General features: G+C 50.1%; 1 protein-coding gene across 2 annotated transcripts in view; it reads left to right on the plus strand.

Annotated features, from left to right (window-relative positions):
• XKR9 (XK related 9) overlaps positions 1–21140 on the plus strand; it is a 58803-nt gene that overhangs the window by 23803 nt on the left and 13860 nt on the right. The window contains exon 3 of one of the 2 annotated variants that reach the window (XM_063923898.1): positions 12595–12797. In XM_063923898.1, the coding sequence (XP_063779968.1) occupies positions 12595–12797 (203 nt within the window). The remainder of the gene's footprint in view (positions 1–12594; positions 12798–21140) is intronic. The other variant, XM_063923899.1, reaches the window with a different exon arrangement.

A 21140-nucleotide genomic window follows, 5' to 3' on the forward strand; every position in this document is an offset into this window, starting at 1 on the left:
CATCGCGCCCTACGGGCGCTCTTCACACTGTCGCAAGGGGCTACGCCCCGTTAACCCATGCATGCCTTTCTGGGGTTAAATATTTGTATTATATGGAGTATTACCTGCATTCCTTTGTTAATGGTTAAATATTGCACAATGAAAGGGCGTGCAATGGTGAAGAAGGCGCATCCCCTTGCGACGGCGTGAACAGCACCTGCAGGGCACGATGTACAGAATGTAGCGGGTGCAGGGGGGACTGCGGATGGGGGAGGGTGTCTATAGATGCTGCGGGTGGAGGGGGGAGCGGATGCGGGGGGGGGGCCCGGATGGGGACGGGTCGGGAAGTGCTGCGGGTGGGGGAGGAGCAGAGGAGTGGGGGCTGCAGATGGGGGAGGGGTCTGTAGGCACTGCAGGTGGGGGAGGGGCAGGGGTGCCATGGGTGGGGGAGAGGCAGGTGCGGGGATATTGCAGATGGGTGAAGGGTTCCGGAGGTGCTGTGGGATGGGAAGGGGCGGGAGTGCCGGGGGTGGTGTAGGGGGTCTGGAGGTGCCGCAGGTGGGGGAGGGGCAGGTGCGGGTGGTGCGGTGGATGGGGAAAGGGTCCAGAGGTGCTGCAGGTGGTGGAGGCGTGGTTGCTGGGGTGTCGTAGGTGGGGGAGGGGTGGGGGAGGGGGGTGACCACGGATGGAGGAGGGTGTCTGCAGGTGCTGCGGGTGGAGGGGGGGGCAGGTGTGGAGGGAGACATATGGGGGGTGGATGGTGGAGGGGGTCTGGAGGTGCTGTGGGTGGTGGAGGGGCGGGGGAGTGTGAGCCGCGGGTGGTGGAGGGGGTCTGGAGTCACAGCGTGTGGGGGAGGGGAAGGTGCGGAGGTGTGGTGCATTGGGGAGGGGTCTGGAGGCGCAGCAGGTACTGTACCTGCCAAAAAGGTAGTTGGAGGGTATACAGTAACAGGGTCAGGACAGGGTCAGAACAGGGGTGACGGTGCCAGGACAGGGGTGACGGGGCCAGAACAGGGGTGACGGGGCCAGAACAGATGTGACGGGGCCAGTACAGGGGTGACGGGGCCAGGACAGGGGCGACAGGGCCAGGACAGAAATGACAGGGCCAGGATAGGGTTGACAAAGCAAGCACAGGGGTGACAGGGCCAGGATAAGGGTGACAGGGCCAGGATAAGGGTGACAGGGCAAGGCCAGGGTTGACAGGGACATGACAGAACACAGGGCACGGGAGAGATTGGTATTTGGGACAAAACAGTGGTGACAGACAGATGTGTCTTACCGGAGTCACTGCTGCTGGCTGCTGCTGTTCCACTCCAACCTGTTGGGATCTGCTGCTGCTGGAGACTTGGCATGGCTGACTCTCTCAGGCTGGAGTCCTGCTTCCTCTGCCTGTCCGCATCCCTCCCCCCACTCCTCAGTCACACACCGCGGACCTCGCGAGGCTGCCGGGCACTGTGGTAAGGGGAGACTGGGAGTGACTGGTTAGCCCCCAGGAGACGCGGCAGGAGGGAGGAGGGGGTCAGAGCCTGCAAGCAGCGCTGCCCACCGGCTAAAGTGTGAGAAGGAGCTGGGCGCACCTCACTGCTGGCGGCAGCGCTGCAGCTAGCGGTGGGGCTGTCGGGGCTGGAGATAACAGAAGCAGTATGGAACCTGCACAGCGGCAGGTGCCCCACAAAACTGCAACTAAGAAGCGTGGAGTGTGCCAGAAAGTGGCACTCCTCCACGCCAGAGAGCCCCTGCTGATATGGGGGGCCCGCAATTAGGCCACGCCCCCAAACCCGCAGCAGGCACATAACCCCGGACTCATAATCCGCCCCAGGGGGCATGCCAGCAACTCACAGAGCGCTGGGCATGCCCCCTCACTGACAAAAATGGGGCATGGCTCACAAAGCCACGCCCCCTTTCGTTGGCCATGCCCCCTTTTTGCCACGCGTGTGTCCCTCCTTCTGCCTGAAGAAAGTTGGGAGGTATGCACCCCTGCCTGTGCCATGCCCATACCATCTGCTTCTGCTCCTAGTCTCCTATAGATTTGCCCAGATCTGTGACTCATTTGACTAACTCCACCCAGTGTTGTGACTCCGCCCAGCGTTAGCAAATGAGGCACAAAGTCACAGATCTGGGCTAATATATAGGAGATATATATATATATATATATATATATATAGTATGTATATGGAGTGTTCTGAAAATGTTTTCGTTGTCATTTATTTTAAGTCACACACTTCTTAGCAGTCATACTCAGGATTAGAACCCATGACCTGTTACACTGAAGGCAGACCTTTCTGATAGAACTATTTGTTCATGCATACCAAGCCTGCAGATTCTAACTATATGAAGCTACTATATAGAATTGTCAGTTCAATAGATCACTACATAGATCTGCTCAGTCACTCACAATGCTGATTATTTTGCAAGTGTCATACCCAGGATTAGAACCGACGATCTATTACACTGGAAACAGGCACCTTACTGATAGAGCTATTTGCTACTGTATAGAAAACATAAAAATTCTAACTATATGAAATTACGGGTAGCAATCACAATACCAACGCCGGAATCCCGACTTGCGGCCACGAATCCAACGTCAGAATGCCGACGAGGGGGTGAATCCCTGCGTCAAAATACTGACGCCGGGAATCCCGACCGTCCTCTCAGTGGGACACGTCCTGCCACGCACGGGGGGAAAGGTTAGGTTTAAGCATTAGAAGGGGGGTTGGGGTGTAGGGACAGGAAGGTTAGGGTTAGGTACCGGGAAGGGAGGGTTAGGTTAACGCACTTAGAAGGGAAGGTTAGGGTTAGGCACCAAGTGGGGAGGGTTAGATTTATGCAGTGAGGAACGGAGGGTTATGAACCCCTGGGGAGGGTTAGGGTTAGGCACCCACAAGGTAGGGGTAGGGTAGGGGAGGGTTAGTGTCTTAAAAATGGGGCTGTCAGGATTTGGATGGGTGGGATGCCGTTGTCGGTATTCTGACCAACAGCATCCTGTCCATCAGTATTACATACTGAACCTGAACTTACTTCATATAGTTAGAATTTGCATGCACCCTATACAGGAGCAAACAGCTCAATCAGTAAGGTGTCTGCTTCCAGTGTAATAGGTCATGGGTTCTATCCCTGGATGTGGCACTTGTAAAATGTTAATCTATAATAAAGTGGGTGTGTCGTGTAAGGTGCAGGGACAAGTGGGGGAGCAGGCCACAGAAGAGATAGCGTTGGCTTTCAATTTACTTAATTGAATGGTGTTGCTGTAAACACTGAATGGAAGGAGAGGTGCCCCCCTTCAGAGCAGGTGACCCCATTGCCTCCCACAGTTACACCTCTGTTGGAGTATCTATAATGGGTGCAACCTGGGGCAGAACTCCCAGAGGCATTGGAGTCACCTGCCTCTGGGCTCCAAGCCCTGAATGGGTTCCTGCATGTACTGTAGAGCCTGTGTGGTTCACAGCAGCATCCAAGTATGACCTCTGCTCTTCCAACAGAGCTCTGCGGTGCATCCACTGCTGCTGCAGAGTTAATCGGTTGTGTCGCAGGAGCCCTGCTAACACCTTCAATAGGGGACAAAACAGCTCCCAACTGGTACCACTCAGCCTGCACTGCAGCAAGCAATGGTGTACCCACCACTGCTGCTTGACTGTCAGATGGTACCCACCGGTGAACGCTGATTCTGCATGCTGCAGACAGTTGAATCTCATAAGTCTGACCCAGCTGCCATCGTCACATAGGTAGAGAGTGTGTGTGTGTCCCATGTGCTCCACTCCCCTCTCTCTCTCTCTCTCCTCACCACTCTCTGTCTCTCTACCTGCCACCTTTCTGTTTCTCTCTCTCTTCCTCCCCCCTCTCTCTCTCGTGACTAATGCTATGTGTAAAAGGGGACCTACCTGCCGTAATGTGTAAAAGGGGGCTGTACCTGCCGTAATGTGTAAAAGGGGACTCTACCTACCGTAATGTGTAAAAGGTGCTCTACCTGGCTTAATGTGTAAAAGTGGCTCTACCTGGTGTAATGTGCGTAAGTGGCGCTACTGTGTAGCATAATTTGAATAATGGAGACTACTATGCAGCGTAATATGAATTGGTATTATTTTGTGGCCACGCCCCTTCCCCATGTAGCCATGCCCCTATATTTATGTTACGCGCCTACGACAAGCTAAAATGTCTAGTTACGCCATACACACACACACATTCACACACACCATATTTTTTTCCCGTTATTTAAGGGAGGGCACCAAACTCCAACTTGCCTCCAGGTGATTGGGATGTACTCAGGGCTGTATCTAGCCAATTTGGCTTCCAGTGCGAGATTTCAAAATGGGGCCCCACCCCACCATTGACATAAAAATGAAAAAATGCGCCCCCCCCATAGCTGTAAAAAGAAAAGGCATGCGCTCGCGCTCCTAACAAGGTGGCGTGGCCTCATGAAAATAGAAGTGGTCTCAGTAAAATGGGTGTGGCCTCATCTGATATCATAACAACCACCACAGGAAGGGGGAAATCAAAAGTCCCCATTTTACACAGTACGGCAGGCAAGAGTCCCCATTTTACACAGTATGGCAGGCAAGAGTCCCCATTTTACACATTTCAGCAGGCACGTGTCCCCATTTTACACAGTGCGGCAGGCACTTGTCCCCATTTTACACAGTACGGCAGGCAAGAGTCCCCATTTTACACATACGCAGACAAGAGTTCCCATTTTACACATTACGGCAGGCAAGAGTCCCCATTTTACACAGTGCGGCAGGCAAGAGTCCCTATTTTACACATTACGGCAGGCAAGAGTCCCCATTTTACACAGTGCGGCAGGCAAGAGTCCCCATTTTATACAGTACGGTAGGCAAGAGTCCCCATTTTACACATTACGGTAGGCAAGAGTCCCCATTTTACACAGTGCGGCAGGCAAGAGTCCCCATTTTACACAGTACGGCAGGCAAGAGTCTCCATTTTACATAGTACGGCAGGCAAGTGTCCCCATTTTACACAGTACGGCAGGCAAGTGTCCCCATTTTACACATTACTGCAGGCAAGTGTCTCCATTTTACACAGTACGGCAGGCAAGTGTCCCCATTTTGCACAGTATGGCAGGCAAGTGTCCCCATTTTACACAGTACGGCAGGCAAGAGTCCCCATTTTACACAGTACGGCAGGCAAGAGTCCCCATTTTACACAGTACGGCAGGCAAGAGTCCCCATTTTACACAGTATGGCAGGCAAGTGTCCCCATTTTACACAGTACGGTAGGCAAGTGTCAAGTGGGGGGGAAGGAAGGGGGGGAAGAGAGACTACTTACATTTAAAGAGGTTCTTCCCGCTCTTTGGGCCGCCTCTCCTTCCTCGCGCCGGTCGCCTCCTCCTTCTAGCTTGGCTCCCCCTCCTCCCTCTTCCCGAGTACTACTGCTCGGGCGGGGTTTCGCGGAATGACGCGATTGCGTCGTGACGTTACGACGCAACCGCATCATTCCGCAAAACTCCGCCCCCCGAGCAGGAGACTCGGGAAGAGGGAGGAGGGGGAGACAAGGACCCACAAAGTGCCGCAGCGGGCGCCCCATGCGGTTGCAGGGCTCGCCCACTGCACGAAACGGCACTGGATGTACTTATGTTCCTGGGTGCACCCATACAATTATACTCTCCATTGTCCCTACTATGCTGCAGCTGGAAAAAGTTTCCCAGTGATTTGGGGATGCGCAATTTAGATGTCACCGGGAACATGGGCACAGACGCCATGTTCTCAGTGACCTGGGCAAGCAATGTAGACTCTGGCATTGTGCTGCAGGAGCAGGAGGCCCGCAAGGAGCCTGTACATGGGACCTCTCTTCTCTTAAACCGCCCCTGCCCTACCAATAAAATTGTAAATATGACATGCTGGTGATGTTATTAAAAAGCGTAATGTGTAAATACTCCCAACACCACAAATATGTTTAACACACTGTAGTGCCCCCAGTTCACACTATGCCACACAGAATCCCAAGTTCACATATGCCACAGCCTTGGTCTATAATTTATAACACATTACTGGAGTTTATTAATGACTCACATCTTGTTTGTAGATAAACAATCCTGGTTTCTATTGTATGACTTATACTGTAACCTAATTAGAAGACCTTTCTAACTGCATTAAAGTTGAACTACAACCTACTGTAAAATATAACTATTTACTGGTAGGTATTAAAATGAAGGCAAAAGGGTGTTTGTGCGTGAGGTGGAGACTCAATCACATGGAGCAATCTGTTGGGGGCAGATTCAATTTCCCACAGTAGCAGTGCCTGGGAATATTCATTTGCAGCCCACAGACTGCACTTACCATGGATTTCTGTTCGCACCCTTCTGAGGTGATTTACCGTGGCTGACACAAACACTTTAACCCATAGCTCCAGACGCTTAACCCAGAATCTATGGATTAATGCAAGTTAGCCACGGGTTTATCTCACAAGCAAATGGGTTTATAATAAGATTTTACTTACCGATAAATCTATTTCTCGGAGTCCGTAGTGGATGCTGGGGTTCCTGAAAGGACCATGGGGGATAGCGGCTCCGCAGGAGACAGGGCACAAAAAGTAAAGCTTTTCCAGATCAGGTGGTGTGCACTGGCTCCTCCCCCTATGACCCTCCTCCAGACTCCAGTTAGGTACTGTGCCCGGACGAGCGTACACAATAAGGGAGGATTTTGAATCCCGGGTAAGACTCATACCAGCCACACCAATCACACCGTACAACTTGTGATCTAAACCCAGTTAACAGTATGATAACAGCGGAGCCTCTGAAAGATGGCTTCCTTCAACAATAACCCGAATTAGTTAACAATAACTATGTACAATTATTGCAGATAATCCGCACTTGGGATGGGCGCCCAGCATCCACTACGGACTCCGAGAAATAGATTTATCGGTAAGTAAAATCTTATTTTCTCTATCGTCCTAGTGGATGCTGGGGTTCCTGAAAGGACCATGGGGATTATACCAAAGCTCCCAAACGGGCGGGAGAGTGCGGATGACTCTGCAGCACCGAATGAGAGAACTCCAGGTCCTCCTTAGCCAGAGTATCAAATTTGTAAAATTTTACAAACGTGTTCTCCCCTGACCACGTAGCTGCTCGGCAAAGTTGTAATGCCGAGACCCCTCGGGCAGCCGCCCAAGATGAGCCCACCTTCCTTGTGGAGTGGGCCTTTACAGATTTAGGCTGTGGCAGGCCTGCCACAGAATGTGCAAGTTGGATTGTGCTACAGATCCAACGAGCAATCGTCTGCTTAGACGCAGGAGCACCCATCTTGTTGGGTGCATACAATATAAACAACGAGTCAGATTTTCTGACTCCAGCTGTCCTTGCAATATATATTTTTAATGCTCTGACAACGTCCAGTAACTTGGAGTCCTCCAAGTCACTTGTAGCCGCAGGCACTACAATAGGCTGGTTCAGATGAAATGCTGACACCACCTTAGGGAGAAAATGCGGACGAGTCCGCAGTTCTGCCCTGTCCGAATGGAAAATCAGATATGGGCTTTTGTAAGATAAAGCTGCCAGTTCTGACACTCTCCTGGCCGAAGCCAGGGCTAGAAGCATGGTCACTTTCCATGTGAGATATTTCAAATCCACCTTCTTTAGTGGTTCAAACCAATGAGATTTTAGAAAGTCCAAAACCACATTGAGATCCCACGGTGCCACTGGAGGCACCACAGGAGGCTGTATATGTAGCACTCCCTTAACAAAGGTCTGGACTTCAGGGACTGAAGCCAATTCTTTTTGAAAGAAAATCGACAGGGCCGAAATTTGAACCTTAATAGATCCCAATTTGAGACCCATAGACAATCCTGATTGCAGGAAATGTAGGAATCGACCCAGTTGAAATTCCTCCGTCGGAGCACTCCGATCTTCGCACCACGCAACATATTTTCGCCAAATTCGGTGATAATGTTGCACGGTTACTTCCTTCCTTGCTTTAATCAAAGTAGGAATGACTTCTTCCGGCATGCCTTTTTCCTTTAGGATCCGGCGTTCAACCGCCATGCCGTCAAACGCAGCCGCGGTATGTCTTGAAACAGACAGGGACCCTGCTGAAGCAAGTCCCTCCTTAGAGGTAGAGGCCACGGATCTTCCGTGATCATCTCTTGAAGTTCCGGGTACCAAGTCCTTCTTGGCCAATCCGGAACCACTAGTATCGTCCTTACGCCTCTTTGCCGTATAATTCTCAATACTTTTGGTATGAGAGGCAGAGGAGGAAACACATACACCGACTGGTACACCCAAGGCGTTACCAGCGCGTCCACAGCTATTGCCTGCGGATCTCTTGACCTGGCGCAATACCTGTCCAGTTTTTTGTTGAGGTGAGACGCCATCATGTCCACCATTGGTCTTTCCCAACGGGTTACCAGCAAGTGGAAGACTTCTGGATGAAGTCCCCACTCTCCCGGGTGAAGATCGTGTCTGCTGAGGAAGTCTGCTTCCCAGTTGTCCACTCCCGGGATGAACACTGCTGACAGTGCTATCACATGATTCTCTGCCCAGCGAAGAATCCTTGCAGCTTCTGCCATTGCACTCCTGCTTCTTGTGCCGCCCTGTCTGTTCACATGGGCGACTGCCGTGATGTTGTCCGACTGGATCAACACCGGTTTTCCCTGAAGCAGAGGTTCTGCCTGGCTTAGAGCATTGTATATTGCTCTTAGTTCCAGAATGTTTATGTGAAGAGACGTTTCCAGGCTCGTCCATACTCCCTGGAAGTTTCTTCCTTGTGTGACTGCTCCCCAGCCTCTCAGGCTGGCGTCCGTGGTCACCAGGATCCAATCCTGTATGCCGAATCTGCGGCCCTCCAATAGATGAGCACTCTGCAACCACCACAGAAGAGACACCCTTGTCCTTGGAGACAGGGTTATCCGCAGGTGCATCTGAAGATGCGACCCTGACCATTTGTCCAACAGATCCCTTTGGAAAATTCTTGCGTGGAATCTGCCGAATGGAATTGCTTCGTAAGAAGCCACCATTTTTCCCAGGACTCTTGTGCATTGATGTACAGACACCTTTCCTGGTTTTAGGAGGTTCCTGACAAGCTCGGATAACTCCTTGGCTTTTTCCTCCGGGAGAAAAACCTTTTTCTGAACCGTGTCCAGAATCATCCCTAGGAACAGCAGACGAGTTGTCGGCATTAACTGGGATTTTGGAATATTCAGAATCCACCCGTGCTGTTTTAGCACTTCTTGAGACAGTGCTAATCCCATCTCTAGCTGTTCTCTGGACCTTGCCCTTATTAGGAGATCGTCCAAGTATGGGATAATTAATATGCCTTTTCTTCGAAGAAGAATCATCATCTCGGCCATTACCTTTGTAAAGACCCGAGGTGCCGTGGACAATCCGAACGGCAGCGTCTGAAACTGATAGTGACAGTTTTGTACAATGAACCTGAGGTACCCCTGGTGTGAGGGGTAAATTGGAACGTGGAGATACGCATCCTTGATGTCCAAGGATACCATAAAGTCCCCCTCTTCCAGGTTCGCTATCACTGCTCTGAGTGACTCCATCTTGAACTTGAACTTCTTTATGTACAGGTTCAAGGACTTCAGATTTAGAATAGGCCTTACCGAGCCATCCGGCTTCGATACCACAAAAAGAGTGGAATAATACCCCTTCCCTTGTTGTAGAAGAGGTACCTTGACTATCACCTGCTGAGAGTACAGCTTGTGAATGGCTTCCAAAACCGTCTCCCTTTCGGAGGGGGACGTTGGTAAAGCAGACTTCAGGAAACGGCGAGGTGGATCTGTCTCTAATTCCAACCTGTACCCCTGAGATATTATCTGCAGGATCCAGGGATCTACCTGCGAGTGAGCCCACTGCGCGCTGTAATTTTTGAGACGACCACCCACCGTCCCCGAGTCCGCTTGAGAAGCACCAGCGTCATGCTGAGGCTTTTGTAGAAGCCGGGGAAGGCTTCTGTTCCTGGGAAGGAGCTGCCTGTTGCTGTCTCTTCCCTCGACCTCTGCCTCGTGGCAGATATGAATAGCCCTTTGCTCTCTTATTTTTAAAGGAATGAAAGGGCTGCGGTTGAAAAGTCGGTGCCTTTTTCTGTTGGGGAGTGACTTGAGGTAGAAAGGTGGATTTCCCGGCTGTAGCCGTGGCCACCAAATCTGATAGACCGACTCCAAATAACTCCTCCCCTTTATACGGCAAAACTTCCATATGTCGTTTTGAATCCGCATCGCCTGTCCACTGTCGCGTCCATAAAGCTCTTCTGGCCGAAATGGACATAGCACTTACCCGTGATGCCAGTGTGCAGATATCCCTCTGTGCATCACGCATATAAAGAAATGCATCCTTTATTTGTTCTAACGACAGTAAAATATTGTCCCTGTCCAGGGTATCAATATTTTCAATCAGGGACTCTGACCAAACTACCCCAGCACTGCACATCCAGGCAGTCGCTATAGCTGGTCGTAGTATAACACCTGCATGTGTGTATATACTTTTTTGGATATTTTCCATCCTCCTATCTGATGGATCTTTAAGTGCGGCCGTCTCAGGAGAGGGTAACGCCACTTGTTTAGATAAGCGTGTTAGCGCCTTGTCCACCCTAGGAGGTGTTTCCCAGCGCTCCCTAACCTCTGGCGGGAAAGGGTATAATGCCAATAATTTCTTTGAAATTATCAGCTTTTTATCAGGGGCAACCCACGCTTCATTACACACGTCATTTAATTCTTCTGATTCAGGAAAAGCTATAGGTAGTTTTTTCACACCCCACATAATACCCTGTTTAGTGGTACCTGTAGTATCAGCTAAATGTAACGCCTCCTTCATTGCCAAAATCATATAACGTGTGGCCCTACTGGAAAATACGGTTGATTCGTCACCGTCACCACTGGAGTCAGTGCCTGTGTCTGGGTCTGTGTCGACCGACTGAGGCAAAGGGCGTTTCACAGCCCCTGACGGTGTTTGAGTCGCCTGGACAGGCACTAATTGATTGTCCGGCCGTCTCATGTCGTCAAACGACTGCTTTAGCGTGTTGACACTATCCCGTAGTTCCATAAATAAAGGCATCCATTCTGGTGTCGACTCCCTAGGGGGTGACATCCTCATATTTGGCAATTGCTCCGCCTCCACACCAATATCGTCCTCATACATGTCGACACACACGTACCGACACACAGCAGACACACAGGGAATGCTCCTAACGAAGACAGGACCCACTAGCCCTTTGGGGAGACAGAGGGAGAGTTTGCCAGCACACACCAAAAGCGCTATATATAACAGGGATAGCCTTATAATAAGTGCTCCCTTATAGCTGCTTTATATATATCAAAATATCGCCATAAATTTGCCCCCCCCTCTCTGTTTTACCCTGTTTCTGTAGTGCAGTGCAGGGGAGAGACCTGGGAGCCGTCCTGACCAGCGGAGCTGTGAGAGGAAATGGCGCCGTGTGCTGAGGAGATAGGCCCCGCCCCTTTTCCGGCGGGCTCGTCTCCCGCTATTTAGTGAATCCAGGCAGGGGTTAAATATCTCCATATAGCCTCTGGGGGCTATATGTGAGGTATTTTTAGCCTTTATATAGGTTACATTTGCCTCCCAGGGCGCCCCCCCCCAGCGCCCTGCACCCTCAGTGACTGCGTGTGAAGTGTGCTGAGAGGAAAATGGCGCACAGCTGCAGTGCTGTGCGCTACCTTTAGAAGACTGCAGGAGTCTTCAGCCGCCGATTCTGGACCTCTTCTGACTTCAGCATCTGCAAGGGGGCCGGCGGCGCGGCTCCGGTGACCATCCAGGCTGTACCTGTGATCGTCCCTCTGGAGCTGATGTCCAGTAGCCAAGAAGCCAATCCATCCTGCACGCAGGTGAGTTCACTTCTTCTCCCCTCAGTCCCTCGTTGCAGTGATCCTGTTGCCAGCAGGACTCACTGTAAAATAAAAAACCTAAGCTAAACTTTTTCTAAGCAGCTCTTTAGGAGAGCCACCTAGATTGCACCCTTCTCGGCCGGGCACAAAAATCTAACTGGAGTCTGGAGGAGGGTCATAGGGGGAGGAGCCAGTGCACACCACCTGATCTGGAAAAGCTTTACTTTTTGTGCCCTGTCTCCTGCGGAGCCGCTATCCCCCATGGTCCTTTCAGGAACCCCAGCATCCACTAGGACGATAGAGAAAATTGGATAGCTCTGGGCATTAAAGTCTGAGGCTGTCTGCCTGCGGTAAGCACCACAGCTATTTGAATCTGCCCCTTGGCTTTGGTTTGTGATTGGTCAACCTGTTCGCACCCTTCTCTAATGAGGTTTTAGCAGGAGCTGTGAAAGGATGGACAGTATAGCTATGGAGAAGGGGCACTTTTGTCAAACAAAAATCTGTATATGGTTCTGCAGCTTTGGTCGGGATTGGCGAGTCAGGGATTTTTAACATGCTGTATTCCTGATAAATAATCAATCACTGATATCTGCTGATTGGCATTTTTGATTGCTGATTTCATTATTGCACATCTATCTAAATTCTTCTTGTGTGTAAACACTCACACCCAAATCATAAGACCATTCTCTTATGGTCATTGTCCTTTACGCCCTACATTAAAGCACTTTCATTGAACAATGACTTTTATTGAACTTCTCGGCAGCACTTGTTGTTTATAACTACATACAGTTTACTTAAATAATTTTTTTTATTCACATGTAGATACTGGTATGCTGTTAAATTTGGATACCAGGCCACCCACGATCCTAGTAGAGAGAAACGCATGGATACCAAGAAGAAAGCAGTGGAAGCTATGACAGACTTGAGTATGTTGAGGTGCTTTAAAACTTATTTGGAAAGTGCCCCCCAGCTCATTCTTCAACTTTACATCCTGATGGAGCACGGTCAGATAACTGTAATTCAATGTATGTTGAAATATGTATCATTGTCAATTTAAATGACACTTTAAATGACACAAAGGAGAAGGAGCTTTTGGAAAATGGTATATACATGGCACTACTGTGAGTCAATACCCCATCTTATTCTGATAAAATAAAATGCATTCAAAATATTCTCTAGCATCCATAAGGGATATTGGGGAGACTTAGTATGATGGGGTATAGATGGGTTCCAAAGGAGCCGGTGCCCTTTAAATGTCTTCAATGGGTGTGCTGGCTCCTCCCCTCTATGCCCCCTCCCACATGCAGTTTAGAAAAAGTGCCCTCAGGAGGGGATGCACATCTCTGCAGCTCCAGAGAGTTTTCTTCAATTTCTTTTAAACTTTTATTGTTTTCGGTATGCTGTTTGGGCAACAGCATACCTGCACCGTGGGAGTTAGGGGGGAATGGTCACCAGCCTTGCGAGGTATCGCAGCACACTGCACACCCCTAACCCCTGCATTTCACAGTGCGTTTGAATGCGGGTGCGGCATATGGGACCCTCCTTGGGGGGACCCGCTAGAGTCCCCCATGTAAACTGGCTAGGAATAGCGTAAACTAGCACTTGTGTGATGTTTTTAAGCAGAATAGGAGACTTTGCCAGTATAAAAATCATTGTAGCTCCGGTGCCATTGGGGGGGGGGGGGGGCGGCGCTACCTCAGAGCGGGACCAGAGGCATTTTGGCGGCTTCCCCTGCTTAATGCAGCATCAGCAAGCACACACAGCTCTTCCTGACTCACAAGACACGCTGGAAAACTGGTACAGGGTGTAGCAAAGGGGGTGAGATGCTATTGGGGGTCATTCCGAGTTGATCGCTCGCTAGCTACTTTTAGCAGCCGTGCAAATGCATAGTCGCCGCCCACGGGGCAGTGTATTTTCGCTTTGCAAGTGTGCGAACGCGTGTGCAGCCGAGCTGGCCGAAACGTTTTTTGCAGTTTTTGAGTAGCTGTGGCCTTACTCAGCCCTTGCGATCACTTTAGTCTTTTTGGTCCTAGAATTGACGTCAGACACCCGCCCTGCAAACGCTTGGATACACCTGCTTTTTTCCAAACACTCCGTGAACGGTTAGTTGACATCCACAAACGCCCTCTTCCTGTCACTCTCCTTGTGATCGGCTGTGCGAATGTATCCTTCGTTAAATCCATCGCTCAGCAATGATCCGCTTTGTACCCGTACGATGCGCCTGCGCATTGTGGTGCACACGCATGCGCAGTAGTAACCTGTTTGCTGCGCTGCAGAAAACAGCAGCGAGCGATCAACTCGGAATGACCCCCATTGTACACAATCTATGTCCTATACAGGACAGAAATCATTAGTGTTTCACTGTGTTATAGTTAGCTGACAGCCCCACTGGGGCTGCACAGCAGGGGTGTGCTGGTGTCTCTCTCTCTGTGTCTCCTCTGACATACAGTAAGGGCAGGCTTGATCAGTATTACTGTCTGTCTGTGTGTATGTGTATGTAATTGTGATTACTGTAAACATGGGTAAACACAAGCTATGCAGTGTCTGCCACACCAGATTCTCTCCCTTATCATCTGATTCGGTTTTATGTGAACAATGCAGCCAATCTTCACAACTCAGTGAGGGGGCTGGGGGAGAAGGTCCAGATACCTCCTGGTTAGGGGCTCTTAAGACTATGATGTCTGATATGTCATCACAACTCACTGCTAATGTTCAGAAAACTCAGCTACTACAGCAGGCTGTTGCAAATTTAGCTGCTAGGGCAGATGTTACACAGCCCCCCCTCTCTAGCTCAGGACCATAAAAGCGTGGTTTACCTGCTCTACTCTGTGATTCAGATGAGGAAATACAGGAGGATGGGGATGACTTGGATCCCATTAGCAGGGATTCCACTTCTGCTCAGGGTATTGAACCCCTCATTCTGGCTATATGGGACGTGTTAAAGCTCCCTCTAGAGGACGCTGCGTCACAGCAGTCGTTTTTCTTTACACAAAACAAGCCTAATGTCACTTTCCCTGTTTCTGCAGAGTTAGATGACCTATTTCAATTAGCCTGGAAAAATCCAGACAAAAAATACCAAGGGCAGGATTCAAATGTTTTATTGTTCCGCCCCGATTTCCAGTCTAAAGTGACGGGAGTTTGCGGGGCGATATTCTAATGACCCCCGATATTGCTCTGATCGCGCCCATAAGAGACGGGTTCAGCTGCGTAAAGCAGCTAAACCCGACTAAAGACATGGGCGCGATCGTGAAAAGTCCCATTTGGGCTTCCAAACAGGTGACTTTTTCGCGCATTTCAGCTCACCATCCATTGGCAGCAATATTTGAATACTGCCGGCTTGACGCGATGGGGGCGGGAGGGGGGGACAGAAGATTTGAATCCCGCCCATAGTGTCAAAAAGATTTTTACACTCTTTCCCATTTGCTCCTGAAGGTAGGAAATTCTGACAAGAACCTCCGGGGATTGACGTATCAGTCTCTCGACTGTCTAAAAAGGCGGTGCTGCCTGCCCCAGGCTCCTTTACCATAAAGGACCCTGGGGACAGAAAAATAGAGACTACACTACACGGCAGCTGGTGTATCGCAGAGGCCGGGCATAGCAGGTTGCTGGATGACCCATGCCATTCATAGGTGGGCTACTCAGATTCAGGAGGGCCTCTCCGGGGATATGCCTCTTGTCACTACGTTGACTTTCCTGAAGCACTTTCAGGACACTGCACGCGTCCTGTGTGACTCGCTCAAGGAGATGGGCAATATTAATGTTAGGACTTCTGCCATGGCAGTGTCGGCACGCAGGACCTTGTGGTTGCGTCAGTGGATAGCGGATGCAGAATCTAAGCACAGTGTGGAATCCCTCCCCTTTTATGGGGAATGGCTCTTTGGGGTTGAGTTGGATACGTGGAATTCCAAAGTCACTGCTTGGAAATCCACGTTTCTCCCCTCTGGGGCCCCACCGGCTAGGTGTTCCTACCCGGGGCTGTCTGTTCAGTCCTTTCGGTCTAACAGTTTTCGATCTAGGGCCAGAGGTGCCTCCAATGCGAATAGAGGCACCAGAGGTAAGTCAAAGAGACCTGCAACCACCGGTTCTCAGGAACAGAGCACCAGTTCTGCTTCCACCAAGTCCTCAGCATGACAGTGCCCACTCACCCCGAGGAGATCTCGAGGTGAGAGCTCGACTGCGTCACTTTAGTCGCATATGGGAAAGCTCCTGCCAGGATACCTGGGTAAGGGACCTCATTTCTCAGGGCTACAAGATGGAGTTTGACGGTGCTCCTCCTCAGTGGTTTTTCAAATCATTCTTGTCAGCTTTGGAGGATACGCAAGTTACATTACAACAGGCCATCCGAAAGTTGGTCCAGTCCCACGTCATTGTTCCAGTACCAATACCACAACGAGGCAGGAGTTATTACTCCAACCTGTTTGTGGTACCAAGGCCGGACAGCTCGGTAAGGCCAATTTTGAATCTAAAGTCCTTGAACCCTTACCGAAAGGTTTTCAAGTTCAAAATGGAATCCCTGAGGGCAGTGATTGTGGGCCTGGATGAACAGGAATTCCTGGTTTCCTTGGATATCAAGGACGCCTACCTTCATATTCCAATTTGGCCACCTCATCAGGCTTATCTGAGGTTTGCCCTACTGGACGATCACTATCAGTTCCAGGCACTACCCTTTGGCCTGTCCACGGCTCTGAGGGTATTCACAAAGATGATGGCGGAGATGATATTCCAACTCCGGGTCCAGGGGGTCAATGTTGTCCCTTACCTGGATGATCTTCTGATAAAAGCAAGATCCAGGGAGCTTTTATCGATCCATATCGACCGCACTATCCAACTTCTGTCATGCCATGGGTGGATTCTCAATCTACAGAAGTCCAACCTGGAGCCAACTCAGCAGCTCCTGTTCCTGGGGATACAGTGGCCCATAAGGTGTTCCTCCTGGGGGACAAAGCGGGAGGAACACTTCGAGAGATGGTCCACATGGTGCTCCGACCTGCTCGAGTGTCCATCCATCTTTGCATCAGATTGTTGGGGAAGATGGTCACCTCATACAAGGCGATCCAATATGGGAGGTTCCCTGCCAGAACATTTCAATTAGATCTCTTGAGCAGGTGGTCCGGATCACATCTACAGATGCACCGGCTGATTCGGCTGTCACCTCAGGCCAGGATTTCCCTCCTGTGGTGGCTGCAGTCCTACAATCTCCTGGGAGACCGGAGTTTCGTGATTCAGGATTGGACCCTCCTCACGAGGGGAGCAGTTCCAGGGCAGGTGGTCAGCCCACGAAGCCCTCCTTCAGATCAACATTGTGGAACTTTGGGCGATCTACAATGCTCTGCTTCAGGCCTCTCCTCTGCTCATGGATCACGTGATCCAAGTTCAGTCGGACAACGCCACAGCGGTGGCATATGTCAGTCGGCAAGGAGGTACAAAAAGCTGAGCCTGCATGCAAGAGGTGTCAAAGATACTCATCTGGGTGGAAAGAAATGCAAGAGCAATGTCGGCAATCTTCATTTCGGGTATGGACAACTGGGAAGCGGACTTCCTGAGTCGTCACAATCTCCACACGGGGAAATGTGGACTCCACCATCAGGTGTTCAATCAGATCATCCACCGGTGGGGCTGTCCACAAATAGACATGATGGCTTCTCGACTCAACAAGAAGCTTCACTGGTATTGCTCACGAACCAGGGACCCTCAGGCAAGGGCAGTGGATGCACTGACGTCCCCTTGGCCTTACCAGCTGGTTTACCTGTTTCCTCCGATTCCGTTGCTCCCAAGGGTGCTCAAGCGAATCAGAAATGAGGTAGGCAATTCTGATTGCCCCGGATTGACCACGGAGGGTGTGGTATGCGGATCTTCAGGACATGTCTGTCGAAGACCCTTGGCCTCTACCACTAAGAAGCGATCTTCTTCAGCAGGGACCATTCATCTACCCGGACTTACGGCAACTTTGTTTGACGGCATGGAGGTTGAGCAGAACATCCTAGCTCACAAGGGCCTTTCCAAAAAGGTTATTGGTATGATGGTTCAGGCCAGGAAACCTGTGACGTCAAAAGACTATCATCATATCTGGAGAAGATATGTCTCTTGGTCCGAGGAACGCACGTATTCGCCTGCAGAGTTCCACTTGGGATGTTTCTTACGTTTCCTGCAGGCTGGTGTGGATAAGGGCTTACGTTTGGGTTCCAGTAAGGTCCAGATTTCAGCTCTCTCAATTTTCTTCCAGAAGAAATTGGCAGTGTTGCCAGAAGTTCAGACCTTCTTGCAAGGGGTACTCCACATACAACCTCCTTTTGTGGCACCTACGGCACCCTGGGATTTGAATGTGGTGTTGGAATTTCTACTGTCCTCCTGGTTTGAACATCTGACGACGGTTGACAAGTACCTCACGAGGATGATGGTGATGTTACTAGCCCTGCCTTCTGCTAGACGTGTCTCAGAACTGAGGGCCTTATCGTGTAAAAGTCCATACTTGGTCTTTTACGACGACAGACCGGAGCTCCGGACTAGACAGCACTTCCTGCTGAAGGTAGTCTCTGCGTTCCACTTGAATCAACCTATTGTGGTTCCGTCAAGTTCTGGCACTTCTGCTCCTCCAGAGACATTGGATGCGGTGCGAGCCTTGAGGGTCTATGTCAGGAGATCGGCTCACGATCAGAAAAACGGATTCCTTGTTCGTGTTCTATGATGCGCAGAAAAAAGGTTGCCCTGCTTCAAAGCAGTCCATTGCTCGTTGGCTTAGGCTGACTATCCAACAGGCATATGTGTCGGCAGCCTTACCTGTTCCTAAGTCTCTGAAGGCCCACTCTACAAGATCGGTGGGCTCTTCCTGGGCGGCTGCCCATGGAGTCTCGGCCTTGCAACTATCCCGAGCTGCTACCTGGTCGGGGAAGAACACCTTTGTGAAGTTTTACAAGTTTGATACCCTGGCCAAAGAGGATTCCCAGTTTGGGCAGGTGGTGCTGCAGCAGTCTCTGCACATTCCCGCCCATTCTGGAAGATTTGGGACGTCCCCATCGTACTAAGTCTCCCCAATATCCCTTATGGATGCTAAAGAAAACAGGATTTTAATTACCTACCGGTAAATCCTTTTCTCGTAGTCCATAAGGGATATTGGACGCCCGCCTCGGTGCGTTTACTTTTCTACAGGTTCTCTTTTATGTGGTTACCTGTTCAGCTGTTGCTGTTATTGTTACCAGCCGTTGCTGGTTGTTGTATGTTAGTGGTGTGCTGGTGTATAAATCTCACCACTCTTGTTGTAATGTTCCTTCTCTCATATATGTCCTTTCTCCTTTGGGCACTGTTTTACCTATAACTGCCTGTGGGAGGGGGCATAGAGGGGAGGAGCCAGCACACCCAGTGAAGAAATTTAAAGTAAACCGGCTCCTTTGGACCCCGTCTATACCCCATCGTACTAAGTCTCCCTAATATCCCTTATGGACTACGAGAAAAGGATTTATCAGTACGTAATTAAAATCCTATTATTATTTTTTAAGATTCTTATGCCACTCACAACGGTACAGTAACAGGCTAGTGACAAAGATTTCCTGTCACCTCTGAGAAGCTTAGTTGTTAAGAGAATTTGTTTAGAGTATTTCTATGGTTTCTTTTCTTGGTGCCGATCATGGCAAACAAAAGAAGATTGCTATATTAGTTTGACATTCATAATGTCAACATTGACTATGTCAAAATTTAGCATGAATGAATTGTCCACACGGTGAGCATGTCTTCAATGTTTTTTTCAGGTAAGTATCCCTAACTTTAACACTAACCATTAACCCTAATGCTATCCCTTAAACCTAATCCTGACCCCTAAATCTAACCCTCAGTGTTATGCTAATATTGACATTCTGTCCATGTCAACATTTTACATGAGCGGACATTTATGGTGACATTTTAACCATGTCAACATAATAACTGTTGATATCCTGTCAACCACTATCTTCCTGTCACCCACTGTCACACTATCTCCCTATCACCCACTATCTCTGTGTCACCTTCTCCCTGTCACCCGCTGTCTCCCTGTCACACACTATCTCCCTATAACTCACTATCTTCGTGCCATCTAGGGAAGCCAATCCTGGGCCATTTTTTTCAATCCCGGGTATCGGGATTGAAAAACGGCCAATCCCGGGATTCCCGGGATACCCGGGATTGGCTTTTAGCTATGTGGCCGCACCCTCGCCCCACCCCGCCCCGCACACATAACTCACCATATACCGGGGGCGGGCGGGTGGGGAACAACCTCTGATCGCTGCTGGCGGCTCCCAGCAGCGGCTGATGGCGCAGCATGACCTCTCACGCTGCGCTGGTGAGCCAGAAGAAGGAAGCCGGGCAGCGTCTGAGCTTCCTGAGGATGCTCAACGCAGATCCATCAATCACCGGGATTGGAGCTTCCAATCCCGGGATTGAATCCCGGCCATTTTTGACCCTAAATCCCGGGATCCCGCCGATCCCGATCCCGGGATTGGCCACCATAGTTCCATCCACTATCTCCCTGTCACCCACTAGCTCAATCACCCCAACCTCCCCAGTCACCCACTACCTCCCTGTCACCCTCTCCCTGTCACCCACTGTTTCCTTGTCACCCACTGTCTCCATCACCTGTGGGTCATTCCATGCCAGTTCACCCAGGCATGACACCCACCGACTCAGATTTTCATGAAACTATGTACACTTGATACTAAACAGAGCTACTAAACCATGTCAAATTTTTCTGCTCTAGGCCTTATAGTTTTTGAGATATAGGGGGTCAAAATTTTGAAAAATTGCTGGGAAATGCCACTCCTGATGCTCTGTTTTTTTCTGAGGTATAACTAGAAAACAATTCACATCTCAGTGCCTGAACCACGTATAACTTTGAAATTTTGACCCTTTGTCAATTGAAATATGGAGATTCTGTAAAAAAATGTTTTAGCAATCTTGCTTAACTCCGAGAGTTCATTATACATTCCTTTCTCTGACGTCCTAGTGGATGCTGGGAACTCCGTAAGGACCATGGGGAATAGCGGCTCTGCAGGAGTCTGGGCACAACCAAAAGAAAGCTTTTAGACTACCTGGTGTGCACTGGCTCCTCCCACTATGACCCTCCTCCAAGCCTCAGTTAGATTTTTGTGCCTGGCCGAGCTGGATGCACACTAGGTGCTCTCCTGAGCTCTTAGAAAGAAAGTATAATTTAGGTTTTTTTATTTTACAGTGAGACCTGCTGGCAACAGGCTCACTGCAACGAGGGACTAAGGGGAGAAGAAGCGAACCTACCTGCTTGCAGCTAGCTTGGGCTTCTTAGGCTACTGGACACCATTAGCTCCAGAGGGATCGACCGCATGGAACTGGCCTTGGTGTTCGGTCCCGGAGCCGCGCCGCCGTCCCCC

Source organism: Pseudophryne corroboree, chromosome 5 (genome assembly GCF_028390025.1).
Source record: "Pseudophryne corroboree isolate aPseCor3 chromosome 5, aPseCor3.hap2, whole genome shotgun sequence".
In the NCBI taxonomy this organism is placed as follows: domain Eukaryota; kingdom Metazoa; phylum Chordata; class Amphibia; order Anura; family Myobatrachidae; genus Pseudophryne; species Pseudophryne corroboree.